Source organism: Lathyrus oleraceus, chromosome 3, assembly GCF_024323335.1.
Source record: "Lathyrus oleraceus cultivar Zhongwan6 chromosome 3, CAAS_Psat_ZW6_1.0, whole genome shotgun sequence".
Taxonomy (NCBI): domain Eukaryota; kingdom Viridiplantae; phylum Streptophyta; class Magnoliopsida; order Fabales; family Fabaceae; genus Lathyrus; species Lathyrus oleraceus.
Genome location: NC_066581.1, coordinates 113,924,431 through 113,939,910, shown reverse-complemented (window position 1 = coordinate 113,939,910; position 15,480 = coordinate 113,924,431). Strand labels below are relative to the sequence as shown.

At 36.2% G+C, this 15,480-nt stretch overlaps 1 protein-coding gene across 3 annotated transcripts; it reads left to right on the top strand.

The window, feature by feature from the left end:
* The first annotated feature begins 4,726 nt into the window (after positions 1–4,726).
* On the top strand, positions 4,727–15,280 carry LOC127125690 (transcriptional activator DEMETER). 3 transcript variants are annotated; one of them, XM_051054493.1, is made up of 21 exons: positions 4,727–5,144; positions 5,300–5,791; positions 6,461–7,855; positions 7,965–8,372; positions 9,478–9,568; positions 9,658–10,930; positions 11,026–11,105; positions 11,319–11,403; positions 11,475–11,566; positions 11,641–11,709; positions 11,944–11,980; positions 12,060–12,142; positions 12,528–12,730; positions 12,827–13,289; positions 13,612–13,648; positions 13,729–13,786; positions 13,959–14,098; positions 14,241–14,306; positions 14,406–14,520; positions 14,595–14,633; positions 14,814–15,280. In XM_051054493.1, the coding sequence occupies exons 2-21, from the start codon at positions 5,308–5,310 to the stop codon at positions 15,029–15,031; spliced, it is 5,436 nt and encodes a 1,811-aa protein (XP_050910450.1). In that variant the 5' UTR covers positions 4,727–5,144; positions 5,300–5,307; the 3' UTR covers positions 15,032–15,280. The 3 variants fall into 3 exon arrangements, with proteins under 3 accessions (XP_050910450.1, XP_050910449.1, XP_050910448.1); XM_051054492.1 differs by having other exon boundaries at positions 4,728–5,144; positions 5,286–5,791; positions 12,528–13,289; XM_051054491.1 differs by having other exon boundaries at positions 4,729–5,144; positions 12,528–13,289.
* Positions 15,281–15,480: the final 200 nt, after the last annotated feature.

Genomic DNA, 15,480 nt, shown 5'->3' with positions numbered 1-15,480 from the left:
CAAGGAGGAAAGTTAGGTATCAAGACTCTAGAGAAAGGATAAGGAAGAAATTTTGTTGGGGAATGAGAATCTCGATAAAAGAAAAGGGTGGATGCCCCTAACAATGGATGGGGAGAAAAATCCCATTGACTCCTAACAATGGCTGGGACACCTAACTCTGATGGGGAAATATAGATTCGGTGACGATTCCTAGCAACGACTGGAATACCTGACATCTATTGGAGATCAAACAAGTGAATTCAACGACGATTCTTAGAAACAACTAGAATACTTGACTCAGTGGGGATAAATTAATGGGTTCGATGAAAATTTCTAGCAATGGCTGGAATACTTAACTCGGCTAGAGAGAAAGACGAGGTACAGTGAAAATTCTTGGTGACGGCTAGCATACTCAACTCTGTATGGAAAAGAAGTCGTTCAAGGATGATTCCTAGAAAAGGCTGGAATACCTGACTCGACTGGGAATATAAACCGAAATAGTTCAACCATGATTCCTAACAACGGCTAGAAATACATGACTATGCTTAGGGGAAAACTTCTCAGGAAGGTACAGTGATGATTCTTAACAACGGCTAGAATACCTTAACAAGGAAGGTGTAGACTGGACCATAGAGTCTCTTAAAGTAATTTCCCCAGTCTTGTTTCTCTAGTTCTTCAGTGAGATGAATGTCGTTACGCTTTAAGTTGTCAAAATCCACTAGTGATTCACATAGAACTTCCAACTTTTCAAATGGCGTGGCAAGGTTTATGTGAGGGGGGCGGTCAAGAACATGGAGTTCTTTATAGGCAGTTATTGAGGTTGTAATAGTTTGAGTAGTAGCTTGTTGTGGAGCTTCAACATGTTGTTCAGTAGCTTCCATTTGCTGAGAATAGTTATAAACCTGTTATTGTTGAGAATCCATTTATAGTTTGGAGAGGATGAAGATTGTTGTTCTTGATGAAGGTTGAAGAAGTTGCAGAGAATACGAGCACAAGAGGGTTTGTGTAGGTTAGTAAGTGAAAAGTGTGAAAGTGAGAATTGTGGAAAATATATATACACAACCACTTAGCATGCAAAACGACAGCGTAATAAGAGAATAGGAAACAACAATAATAATTAGTCCAGAAATTTGAGTTGACACGCTTGGGGAGAATTAATTATAGCTAATGATGGTTGTCTAATCTCAAGAATATGCATACTGCTCGAGGAGATCTCAACAGTTTGGCTCTTAAGTTCTGAGCTAGACAGTTGTCTAGAAGATCCAAGGTCACACGTTTGAGAGACCACGTGTTGATGTTTCTAACATCAATAATACCAAAAGGTTTATGATTCATAAGGATTCTAATCCAGATAACATCTAACTGGTAGAAGTATCAGAACCAGAACTAGATGACCAACAATGATTAAGTCAGAGCCTATTTTAACAACTCAGAAGAGAAGCACGAGTTCAGAGTCATTCTGGGAAATCTGCCATGTTTAAATGTTTCAGGATGAAGGAAAATCTATCTTCAGTCAAGGGTTTTGTGAAGATATCAGCTTATTGATGGTCTGTATCTATGAATTTTAAACTTATTACCCCTTTCTAAATATAGTCTCTGATAAAATGATGTTTAATTTCTATGTGCTTCGCTCTAGAATGTAAAATATGGTTCTTACTTAAACATATGGCAGCAGTATTGTCACAAAAGATAGGGATGTTACTCACATATATCTGAAAGTCCTCAAGTTGGTTCTTCATCCAGAGCATCTGAGTGTTGCATAGTGAAGCAGAGATGTATTATGCTTCTGCAATTGAGAGTGCAATGGTTGATTGTCTTTTGCTAGCCCATGAGATGAGGTTTCCTCCCAGAAATTGACAGTTCTCATATGTGCTTTTACGTTCCAACCTGTCTCCAGCGTAATCTGCATCACAATACCCAAAAAGCCTATACTCTGATGTTTTCTTATACATTAGACCCAGGTTAGGTGTTCCTTTCAAATGCCTTAGGATAATAAGATAGCTCCCCGGCTAGGTGTGACTTCACCGTCGAGAAACGACAAATAACATTCGCTTCAGCGGTGTGAAATAGTGTAAAATCCAATCACCCAAAAAGCATTCTATGTTCTTCCTGAATAGGTTAATAAGCTAGCTCATGAGCTAGATGTGACTTCACCGTCGAGAAACGAAACATAACGAAAATTTACCTACTAGTGTGATGTAGTTTTTCTTTACTTTAACGAGGTGTGAGTGACGCAATGTAAAACCTAATTACACAAAAAGCATTAGTTCTCCCTGAAAAGGAGGTGATCGAGTCGCACCTTCTAGTACGACTACCTTGTTACGACTTCACTCCAGTCAATAGCCCTGCCTTCGGCATCCCACTCCTTGCGGTTAAGGTAATGACTTCGGCATGGCCAACTCCCAGTCTGTTCAGAGTTTCAAACTAAATGTTGGCAACTAAACACGAGGGTTGCGATCGTTGTGAGACTTAATCCAACACCTCACGGCACGAGCTGACGACAGCCATGCACCACCTATGTCGCATTCCCGTCAGGAAGGCACTTCTCTCTTTCGATATATATATATAATTCTAAAAGACATACTAGTTAATTATAACTTATAAGTGAGATCATATTTTAACAACATGAACTTCTTTTTCTCCTTATCTTGATGGTGATGTAGTTCTTGTCCTATTTCATTAACCAAGATGTGGTCATGAACTTCATAAGAACCGTCTGAGTGGACTTCTTGTTATAATTATTGTCGCACAAGATGATCGACATCAGAGGATGTGAATAATGATTTTTAAGGTTTTTATGGGTCAAACAATATACATAAAATGAGTCATCAATGATGTGGATGCCACATCATTAATAATGCAAGTATAATGTTTTATCATATAGAATAAATGTAGTAATGTTGAATAAATATATTCCTGGACTAGGTTAAAAAAATTAGTTATTATAATAAAAAATATATTGGTTAAAAAAAGTTGACAGGGTTAGAATGAAAAAAAAAACATTTCTTTTCCTTTTCTTCGCACAATAACAAAGAAAGTAACATATAAAAGAAAAGTGACATAAAAGAAGAGTGACGTGAGCAAACAAAAAATAAAGTGTCTATGTTTCTTTACACAACAACAAAAAGATTCATAAAGAGAAGAGTGACGTGGTTAAAAAGTATTTCCTCTGACAATGACAAAAAGAAAACTCATAAAAAGAAGAGTGATGCGGTCAAAAAATGTTTCTTCAGACAACGACAAAAAGAAAACTCATAAAGAAAAGAATAATGTGGTCAAAAAGTAAAACAAAGATTTCTTTTCCTATTTCTTTGTCCACCGACAAATAACGAAACACATAAAAAGAAATGTGGCGAAATCAGAAAGCATAACACAACTGTTCTTTTCAATTTCTTCACGCAGTGACAAAGAAAGAAACACAAAAAAATGACATTGGTCAGAAATACTCATATACTAACAAAGAAAAACTCATAAAAAGGATTATAATGTGAACATATTTTTTTACTCGTTTCTTCGGTCACCAACAAAAATATGAAACACATTTTAAAATTCATGTTTTCCTTTTTAAGTATCATTTTTTGACTTTTTACCGATATTAAGAAAGCTAATAATTGTTGTTACTTCTTAAACAATTATTAACTTTTTTTTTCTATTTTACCCTTAAAATTTAACTTTTTTCTTCGTAATAAATAACTAGGAATAATTTTGACAAAACAACAATCAATATTACTTTGAATTTTGAAATGACACTTAAAAAGAAATAAATCGATATTTTTTACAAAATCAATATATATATTCAAAATTCAGTCCAAACCGACATTTTTTATATAATTTAATTTAATTTTTTATAATCTTTTATTTTTTTTGTATTCTTTTACAATATTTTATTGGATTGGTTTGAATTTGAAAACACAAATTTCTTTTGAATTAATGACTCTATAAAAGTTCATAAATATAAAAATCCAATAGTTCTATTAAACCATAACTCCTATAAATTCATCATAAATAAATATAATTTCTTACAAATATTTAAAAAGATAATATGTAATATTTAATATTATGATATCATAAAATAATATAATATGACTAAATGACTAAATAATTAAGTTGCATTTATTTACATATCTATATATTATAAAAGATATCTTTATTTTTCAAAAAAAAAATATGTATTAATAAAAATTAATTATTTTAAACACTTTTAAAATTTTAGTATAACAAATGTTTTAACTACTTTTATATTCAACTTTTCTCAAAGTACTTCAAATTTTAAATTATGTAAAAAAATATTATTTTTCATTTTTAGACTAATACTTTTAAAATCTTTTCTAAAACCAAATACTACCCCTTTACGTAAGAAAAGAAAAGTGATTTTTTATTTTATTGTCAAACTTCGAACCATTATCACCAAAACCTCGTACAATTATTTATTTATTTACTTTTATATATATATATATATATATATATATATATATATATATATATATTAACGAATCAAAAATGATTCGTTAATAATATTTACGTAACATGTGACAAGTCAACGTTTTTATATAAACGTTGTACAACACGTGAGTAAATAGAATTGTATGCGCATGCATAACAAATATTATAAATATGGCATCTTATTATCTCGTGTCAGTCACAATATAGTTGTAATTACTATATTAACTGCAAACAACCGAACGGATACAAAAGCAAAATTATATAATTAATCAAGTATATTAAATTGATTTCTTGACCAGAATCACGATAAGAGTAAATTAAATTAAACTGAGGATAAACTTATGCATAAAATTTTGTGCCGAGTTGTTACCTTTTTTTTCTTTTCTCTCCTTCATTCGGTGGTGAAATGATTTTTTTTTAATTATTTTTCACTAATTTTTATCAGGTAGACTTGTATAAAGGTTACCAGATCTCATGAGCAGTGAGTCATTGTAACAACATCTGCATAAATTTCTCCGAGTTTTGGTTTTTGGTCATATAGAATAAGTTTCTATTCACCTTGAGCATAAAGCGGAATTTTCAAGCTGTTTACCTACTTTTTCTTTCTTTCTCACATGGAAAATGTTTCACAATTTTTTTTTTAATTTAATTTAATGTTCATAAATTCTTCAATCCTTCCTCACTAACAACAGCTCTGTCACTCAGCTGTTACTTTTATTTAGGTAATTCTCAAACCGGATCTATGTTTATGTTCTGTTTTTTTATTTAATTTTTATGTATCTTATTTAATGATGTTTCTTTCATAAGTTCCGGTCGGTTATTATGTTTTAATTTTCAATTCTTCTGAACCAGTTTCAATTAAGTTTTTTTTATGCAGGAAAAAAAATGGAGTTTCGGGAAACAGAGAAAAAGAAGGTTAACTCAGAGGTTCCATGGATACCCACCACACCTTTTAAGCCCATTGCACAAAGACCAGCGCAGATCTGCACTTCTGGAGAGAGAAATCAGCTGAATTCTCATTTCAATGGAGAATTTGCATCTCTAGAATCTTCGGCAGGTGGAAATGTTAACCACGAGTCAGAATCTGTGGCGGGAACATCAAACATTGGTCATGACAATGCCAGAACTCGGGTACAGGTGTCGTTCGAAGATGTTCCTGGTCCGAGTAATAGTTTTGCTGAGCTATTGGCTCAGGCAGGAGCTCCTTCCGCATACTGTAATTCAAGATATGATTTTTTGGATAACCAATTTGTTCCTGGTGTGTGGAACTCGCAGTTCGACCAAAGCTATGCATTACTTGGCAATCACAATCTGTATCAGCAACAGCCGTATACCAATTTCATTCATGACAATTACCAAGATCCTCAAGGTAAAGACATTGAATTTTGGTTTTGGTTCCTGGATTTAGGTTTAGATTCCCAGAGATGACAGTTGATTTTACAACCGTTACTGTCAAATACTTATTAAAAGTTTGGAGTAAAATCCTAAATCCAATTACAGATGCTCTGTGGCGTCATATAAATGCCAGAATTATACAATGCCGTAGAGCAACTGGAATTGGTTTTAAAAAACCACAAACCCGATTACAGTTGCTCTGGTGGCATCATATAAATGTTTATACAATGTCACAGAGCAACTGGAATTGGTTTTAAAAAACCGAACTAGACATCAAACTAAAGAGATCTCTAGGTCATTGTTGAACCACTTGAACCGGGATTAAATTGCAGTTGAACCGCTAAATAATCAAACCATAGACCGTGTCAGTTCACGGTTAACGGTTCAACTGGTTGAAAATAGTCTTGTTCGGTTTGGTTTTAAAAAACGGCTTACGTGTACTATATTTTCCCATAGTCTGTTTTAATTTTTTACATTATTATACTTTCAAATTTCCAGATTTTGATTAATCTTGAAACCATGATGCTCTGAAGGCACAATATCCACTATTATACTCAACTTTTTTTTTCAATTCCTTATAATATGTGATTGATGTGAGACCATATGGTTCTAACTCGGGCGTTTATACGATGTCCTGCAACAGGCACATCATACATGGCTTACTGTGGCCTGACCGATTCTCAGGTTGCGCTGCCTCCAGAAAATGTCGTCACAGCAAAAGACAAACAAGTTGTGGAGACACAGATTTGTACGGAACAAATGAATCAAAGGGAAGATGAGGATGATGCCTCGGCCACAATGTGCGACAAATCACACAACAAACTCTATGATCCTGCTGTTGTAGACTTGACTGCTATTCCTACACCTTGCAAGGAGGATAATAACCACAATAAGGAAATACACCATGTTATTGATCTTAATGAAATACCCCAAACAAAACCGAAAAGAAGAAAGCACCGCCCCAAGGTCATAAAAGAAGGAAAGCCGAAAAAAACCAGGAAGACGACCACTCCGAAGCCTGATCAATCAAAAGAAAACTCAACTCAAAAGAGGAAGTATGTCAGAAAGAAAGACTTAAACACAACTCCAGCAGAAGTGACAGGGGAATGCACTGAATCGTTAATAACCGAGTCTGCCAAAAAGACGTGTAGAAGGTCCTTATACTTTGAGATACCAGATCAACCAAGAGATGGAAACTCTGCATGCAGAGAAGAAAATGCAACTATGCGGTTTGGTGGCGAAACTGGCATAGAGGTCCAGGAAACGCAAGCTCTAAATAATTACATGTCATCACGAGAAGATGCACAAGCCTCCACCAGTAACGGAAAACTTTCGAGTAACGGATCACAAGAAGTAGGTTCTAAGAGAAAACCTTACGGTGCCATTAAGCAGGCAGACAACGGCAGCGTTAACCTAATTGGGTCCCAATATAATTTATTGCAGGCTTACCAGTCAAGGTATTGGGTTCAATTTCCAAATGTCCAGAAGAAAAGGAGAAGTGAAAAGGGGAAATTTTCTAACCCATCAAATGCATCTTCCATGACTGCTACAAAAGATGTTCAACTAGCAACATGCTCTGAAGAAAATGCCAGATCATATCAAGATGCATCAACTTCTAACGGCTGGACTTCTGCTTCTGCTTCTGAATATGAAACAGCGAAACTCCTAACCATGCTCAGAGCCACAGAAAAAGCTACCTGTGATAAATCGCAATCGCTTGAGTACAATTTATTTTCAGGTCAGAGCAGACCAACCAAAAAAAGATCAAGAGTCACAAACAGAGCTCATGATTACACTTCACTGACCATAGTCAGAAACTGTGATGCCAAACTTACTAATATTGCAAACCGAAGCAGTTCTGATAGAAAAACAGTTGAGGATGCACAAAGACCACAAACAGGCATTGATGCTCTAGTCGCGGAGATGCGTGCATCACTCACAAAAAAGAAACGGAGTAAAAAGAGAACTGCTCCAATCAGTTCCGTATATTCTAGCAGAGATGAAATGCAACAGCATCTTCCTTTGCACAGCTCATTAGGTATTTTCAACTGAAACTTTGATTTTCCTTGGTTAATAATATTATAATTGTTTCAAAACAAACATTTTTACCATGCAGTTTGTCCTAATTAAGACACTGATTGATGCAGGTGTTGCTCGTGGAGAGAGCTGGAAAAGCATATATACTGTGGACACATTAACACAGCAGTTTAGCCAGCTAAACATATATAGAGAAGCTAGAGAGCTTGTGTTGTATGGCCAGAATGCACTTGTCTCTTACAAGCAGAAAACTGAAAAACGCAAAGGCCGGCGGGTTCATGAATATGGCACCATGATTCCCTACGAAGGCGTGTTTGATCCCATCAAGAAACAACGCCCACGACCTAAAGTTGATCTGGATGAGGAAACTAATAAAGTGTGGAAGCTTCTGATGTTGGATATAAACAGTCATGGGGTTGATGGAACAGATGAAGACAAGGCCAAATGGTGGGAAAATGAACGAAATGTTTTCCGAGGACGAGCAGAGTCATTTATTGCACGGATGCATCTTGTACAAGGTATGAGTGATATACTTTCAAGAATAACAACATTTATCCCTTTTATTTTCTCAGACATTTCAATATAATTAGTTTTTAGCTTGATATAAAGGCCGGTTAAACAAAACTCGTTAGGTCTAGATTCTTTCTCTATTTAAACAAACTACCTGTTGAATTGTAACTTAACTTTACAATATATTATAAAATATTTTACTAAAACAATGAAGAAAAAAATGTTAAGAGTCTCACATCAGACATTATATAACCTGAACAAGTATTTATAAATGGGAAACTTTTCCCTTTACATGTCAGTTTTGTAAAATTGAGTTAGACTCAATCACTAATTCTAAGAATACATGCTATCCTTGCTCAAGGAGTAAGTGAGTACACTAACGGTTGGAAATTCTGCTTCATTTCGGTCCCCCCCTAGTCGCCTAATTGCAGCATTTGACTCACCTTCATTGCAGCCTCTAACACCTTCATTGTGTTGGATTTGAAGGTGTGGATTTAGTCTCACATTGCTTCGATTTATAAAGTTAGGGCATCCCTCACCTTACAATCAATTTTATAGTGATAAGTTAGTTCTAACCCACACATTCTAAGATAGTATCAGACTCTATCCTAGATTTGTTATTGGGCTTCCCCCATCTCCCAAGCTTCAGTCTCATTGAGACTTGAGTGTGAAGGGGGTGTTGGAAATTCCGCCTTCACTGTGGTCCGCCCCTACTCACCTATTTGCGGCATTTGATTTGACTTGCCTTCGATGCAACCTCCAACACCTTCATTGCAATGGGTTCGAAGGGGGTGGGTTTAGTCCTACATTACTTAAAAGACATGGTCGTGTGGTGTTTATAAAGCTTGGTCAGCCCTTAACCCACATATTCTAAGACTAACTAATGCCAATAAATTTAACATAATCTTTCTTTCTGCCTTGGAAAAAAACTTGAGACAAAGGAAGCCACAAATCCTACTTTCACACAAGATCAACAATAATATTTACTAGTACTAATTTATAGAATAAGATTCCAACTACAAAATAATCACAAATTATCCTAAATGTGCATATCAATTCTGCCTCATTTGGCACATGGTTAGCATATTAACAAAAAAAGTGCATATTCAATAGGTGACAGGCGCTTTTCGCGATGGAAAGGATCGGTGGTGGATTCAGTAGTTGGAGTTTTCCTCACTCAAAATGTCTCGGACCATCTTTCTAGGTATAAATTATTCAAGCTCAATTAACGAGAATGAAACATGCAATTAAAGTACATGATACACCACTTTCTTTTTCTTTTCTGTTTGACAGTTCTGCATTCATGTCCCTTGCTGCTCGATTTCCTGTAAAGCCAAGCAGCAAGTACGATGCATGCCATGATGAAAGTGCAAGTATGATAGTCAACTCACCAGAGGTGCAGATTGTGGAACCAGAAGAAAATGCAAAGCTGGAAGAAATATTGAATCAATCTGTTCATGAATTGAGTTCTATGACAAAAGACATCATTGAACATTCTGCAGAAAGAGAAACAGTTGACAGCAACAGCATTGATTCCTGTGGAACTACTGGAAGCTTAAAAGATGAATCAAATTGTAAGCTGTTGGAACCTGCTCAAAGAAATATTAGCGAACATAGTACAATGGGATTTGTTAGTCCTGTGACTGGGGAAGGACAAGAAAATTCATGTAAGGGGGGTGTTAGGAAAGAGCTAAATGCTTTATTTTCATCCCATTGCTCCATTGTTACATCTCAATTGTCTGGAGATCTTTCCATTGATCAAAATCCTGAGAAGATAGGATCAGTCTCAGACAGCAACACAGAAGTAGAAGATCGGCTAAGCACAGCCGAATACAATGTTTCCAACAGGACTTCTTTCAGTAATCTTTTAGGAATGGCAAGTTCGACGCAGTTACATGAAGTTAACAGTCAGAGTAACAATCCAACTGAGAATTTGAGAGATTCATATGGTCAGCCTGTAGCTATGAGGCATGACAATCTGGAGGAGAACTTGGAAAAATCAAATGTTAATCAAAGCTACTTAGAAGAAATCATGACACAGTGCAATGACTATAATTTGAAAATGACCCCCAACTCTGGAGTTCTTGAAGTCAACTGCTATAATCCCGTCAATGTCGAAGCCTCGTCAAGTGGCTCCTCAAAGAATAAAAATGAAGATAACATAAGCTTGAGTTCTCCAGCAGAGTCTCACAGCATGCTATCCCAAGCCCATCAGCAGCATAGTGATCACAAGCAGCACGAGGCTTTCCACATTTCTGGACAAAGTCAAGATCTTATGCCGAAATCAAAGGAATCAGATTCTTGTGACCACAGCTATGCTATTACAAATGAAAACAGTAAGTTAGAATCTGCTCCTGTAAAATCAAAAGGCAAGAAAGAAAAAAAGGATAGCTTCAATTGGGATAGTTTAAGAGTACAGGCGCTAGCTACAGCAGGGGAAAGAGAAAAGACAGAAAGCACCAAGGACTCTTTGGACTGGGACGCCGTGAGGCGTGCAAACGTCAATGAAATTGCTGATGCAATTAAAGAACGGGGCATGAACAACATGCTTGCTGAACGTATTCAGGTAGAATCTAATATCCATGAAATATTATTTATCTATATTTTGCTGGAAAGAGAAAACCCTTCAACACTGCTTATGTCAACTGATATATTATGCAGAGTTTCCTGAATCTACTCGTTGATAAACACGGGGGTATAGATCTCGAGTGGTTGAGGGATGTTCCACCTGACCAAGCAAAGTAAGTCCAGAGATTAATTGTACTTCTTTATTCAAACTGTACTTCCCATGCATATCATGTTAGCTTGTTGTGATTATTTAGTTGGTGAAACCAACATTTTGAGTTCCTACAAACACATGTTTAATCGATGCATATTCATCTAGTTAGACCTACTAGGCTACTAAACCCGAGCAGGAAAAAATTGCAAAATGCTAATTCAATTTATATATGCAGAGAATTCTTGCTCAGCATAAGAGGATTGGGATTGAAAAGTGTGGAGTGCGTGCGACTGTTAACACTGCACCATCTTGCTTTCCCGGTAAGCTGAAAATAAAAATGCATAATTACATTAATATGGAATATATTTGAACATTTGTTGTTGTGCAATAGGTGGACACAAATGTTGGGCGCATTGCAGTACGCTTGGGATGGGTACCTCTCCAGCCACTGCCGGAATCATTACAGTTGCATCTTCTAGAATTGTGAGTACTACCGAAATAGATCTTGTAAGGCAGTCATTCAATTAGAAAAGAGCTAACGATATCGGCCTGTACAGGTACCCGGTGTTGGAATCCATACAAAAGTATCTCTGGCCCCGGCTGTGCAAGCTTGATCAAAGAACATTGTAAGACTTCTTTTCAGCTTACAAGCTTTTTTTTCCTTCGAGTGGCCTAAACGTAACTTTTAAACAATACCATACAGTCATGCATTGCCACATTGTTCCAAGAGTTTGATTATGGTAACAACTTAGTCATGTGGCAATACATGATTGCATGATAGGGTTACGAATTTCCCGTTAATAGTGGATCTAAAATCAAATTCTTCATCTATTGATTTCTTTTTTCATGTTTTATTTAAGGTACGAGCTGCATTACCAGCTGATAACATTTGGAAAGGTAAACTAAATCTTCTCATACATCAGAAACTAGACATATTTTACTAAAACCTAGTTTAAACTAAAATCAATGCATGCAGGTCTTCTGTACAAAAAGCAAACCAAATTGTAATGCATGTCCAATGAGAGGGGAATGTAGACACTTTGCAAGTGCTTTTGCAAGGTATTTCTCTGAAAGTATTCTTTGCACACATCATGTTTACAATAAATAACGAGGAAAAAGTAACCATCAATAAGTGACACAGCACCATCCATTACTTGTTTTTCATACATTAGAAGTACAGCAGATATTTCTGTCAGAAGGATAGAAAACTTCGGAACGTATTTGATGAAGTTCATACGGCCCTTACTAAATTACTTTTATGTTTTATACATGATTATATTGACAGCATGATAATTGCATTACCCTTGCCGCAACAGTGAACTTAAGAGACAAAGTTTTAACAGATGAAGATTATGTCAATTTCCCTTTGAAAATTCAATAATCTGCATTTATTCCAAGTTATGTATGATATATCAACATACAACTGAACAAATGTTAAATGCAGTGCAAGGCTTTCCCTCCCAGGACCGGAGCAGAAGAATTTAGTTATTGCAACTGGAAACAATGCAACTGATCAGAACCCATCAGTAATCATTGATCATTCACCCTTGCCTCTCCCAGAACCGGAGCAAAAGAATATAGATATGACAACTGGAAACAATACAACTGATCAGAACCCCTCAGTAATCATCGATCAGTTGCCCTTGCCTCTCCCAGAACCAGGTCAGAAGAATATAGATATGACAACTGGAAACAATACAACTGATCAGAACCCCTCAGTAATCATCGATCAGTTGCCCTTGCCTCTCCCAGAACCGGGTCAGAAGAATATAGATATGACAACTGGAAACAATACAACTGATCAGAACCCGTCAGTAATCATCAATCAGTTGCCCTTGTCTCTCCCTGAAAACACAAACCAAGCTGAAGAACTTCTGCAAACAGTTGTGATCAGGCAACATGAAACAAACTCTGAAATCAACATCTGCCAACCAATTATAGAAGAGCCAGCATCTCCAGAGCCAGAATGCTCCCATGTATCCGAAAATGATATAGAGGATGCTTTCTATGAGGAATCCGATGAAATTCCAACCATCAAACTAGACCTAGAAGAGTTCACTGTGAATTTACAAAATTATATGCAAACAAACATGGAACTTCAAGAAGGTGAAATGTCAAAGGCCTTGGTTGCTCTAAATCAAGAAGCTGCTTACATTCCTACACCGAAGCTGAAGAACGTGAGCCGGTTGCGCACAGAGCATTCAGTGTAAGTAAAAAAACCTAACTCATCTCCAACTAGTTAATTGGAATGCTCAACTCTAACATTGAAAAGTAGTAGTCTAACTAATGAAATGTGGGGTACCAAAAGTAACGGATACTACAAAGGCAGTAAAATCTAATACACGATTGGCATTGTATTAACTTTGAATCAGACAAAGATAGAGATTACACCCGATGAAATAGATAATAATTTTATCCAACATAAGATCCAATATTTGGCATGAAGTTCTTGTAGGCATCATATACATTATCTTATACTAGTCAAAAGTTTGGACAATTTATAATGATATTTGTTTACCTTCCCGCAGTTATGAACTCCCAGATTCACATTGTCTTCTGGAAGGGGTTAGTAAACACAAGATCTATTACTTAAAGTTGTGATTATGCTATATGCCAAACTTTTATTAATATGTTATGTAATACAGTGGGAAGTGAGGGAACCTGATGATCCGGGCAAATACCTTCTAGCTATATGGACCCCAGGTAGGTCAGAAATAATTTGTCTGCAATACACCCTTTCTAGATATGAGTATAGATTGGTTGTAGAGTTATTGTCAATATTATAAGGCATAGTAAGTTGGGAAGTTTTACGATATAGTTTAGTTTCTTTGGTGTTCTCTGATTTATTTGCCAAATATTAAAAAATGTACATCAGGCGAGACAGCAAATTCCATAGAGCCACCGGAAAGAAAGTGCAGCACTCAGGGCTCTGGCCAGCTCTGTAATGAGGAGGAATGTTTTTCATGCAACAGCTTCCGTGAAGCAAGTTTGCAGATGGTTCGAGGGACAATCCTGGTCTGAATGCTTAACCATGCAATGCTCATTAAGTTATACATTATATTGGAAAATTAAAGGGCTGGGTGGGTGGGTGGGTGGGAGAGTAATTTTCATATAAATGCGAGTATTCTCACCCTGGCTTGAAATAAATTATGAATAGATACCATGTCGAACAGCAATGAGAGGGAGCTTTCCGCTAAACGGAACCTATTTTCAAGTCAATGAGGTAAAGTAGTGTGAAATCTTTTACCAAATTTATTTCCTTGAATATATTAATGTTTCTAATTCAAGAAGTTAAAAAATAAATGTCTGTCATTTGAGGCAGGTTTTCGCAGACCATGAATCAAGTCTTAACCCAATTAGCGTTCCCAGAAGTTGGATATGGAACCTCAATAGGAGAACAGTACACTTCGGAACCTCCATTCCATCCATATTCAAAGGTAAAGACTAAAAAGTTAAACTATTATAGCATATCTCAAACAACTGTGTTTAATATGAGCTTTTTGTTAAGCAGGTTTATCAACACAAGAAATTCAACAGTGCTTCTGGAGAGGTAAGATATGGTTTCCAGAATGTAATACTGTCTTCTATGATTGAATATCCTTATTTAAACTCACTTTTTCAAGTCTAATAACCCTAAACACTTGGTCACACGACGGATCCACCGTGTTAAACATGCACAACCATCTACAAGAAAAGAATCCGAACATCTAACGAACCTGTTGTTTTGCAGGGTTTGTTTGTGTGCGAGGATTTGACAGGCAAACACGAGCACCCCGTCCTCTAAAGGCTAGACTACATTTCCCAGCAAGCAAGCTGGCCAAGAACAAGGAGCAGGCCAAGAAAGACGCAAAAGCTGCAAACTCGCAAGGATTGAATTTGAAATCAAATACAGAACAGCCAGAACTTCTCGCCAGCATTCCCAACTTGCAGCAGAACGGCGGATCCTGAAAACACATCCTATTTATTCCTCCTGTAACATGTGTATAATAACAGGGTCATTTCATTGCTAACCGAGTTTGAGTTTAAGCCCGCGTTATCATGCAAAGAGAGTGGGCAAGGCAAATTTTTCAGACCAGGACCAAGACTGTATCATGGTAATAACAGGTAGGGTTAGTTTTCATGAAAAGGAATGTGATACATAAATTCTCATGTAATTTTAATTGTATGAACCTCATTAGACCAGTTCTGTTTGCACAATTAGTCCAAATTTCTTCTGTGATGTAGAAATTTATACTACATTTTTAACCTAAATATTTTTATTACTATTGATGATATGATTGAAGTTGAAAACTAAAATCAATTTGATTCAAGAGTGAAACTTGTTGATAAAAGTGCATTTGGATCAAAGTAAAGTGATTTTGAGTTTTGAATCAAAACGTACTAATACTACACTAATA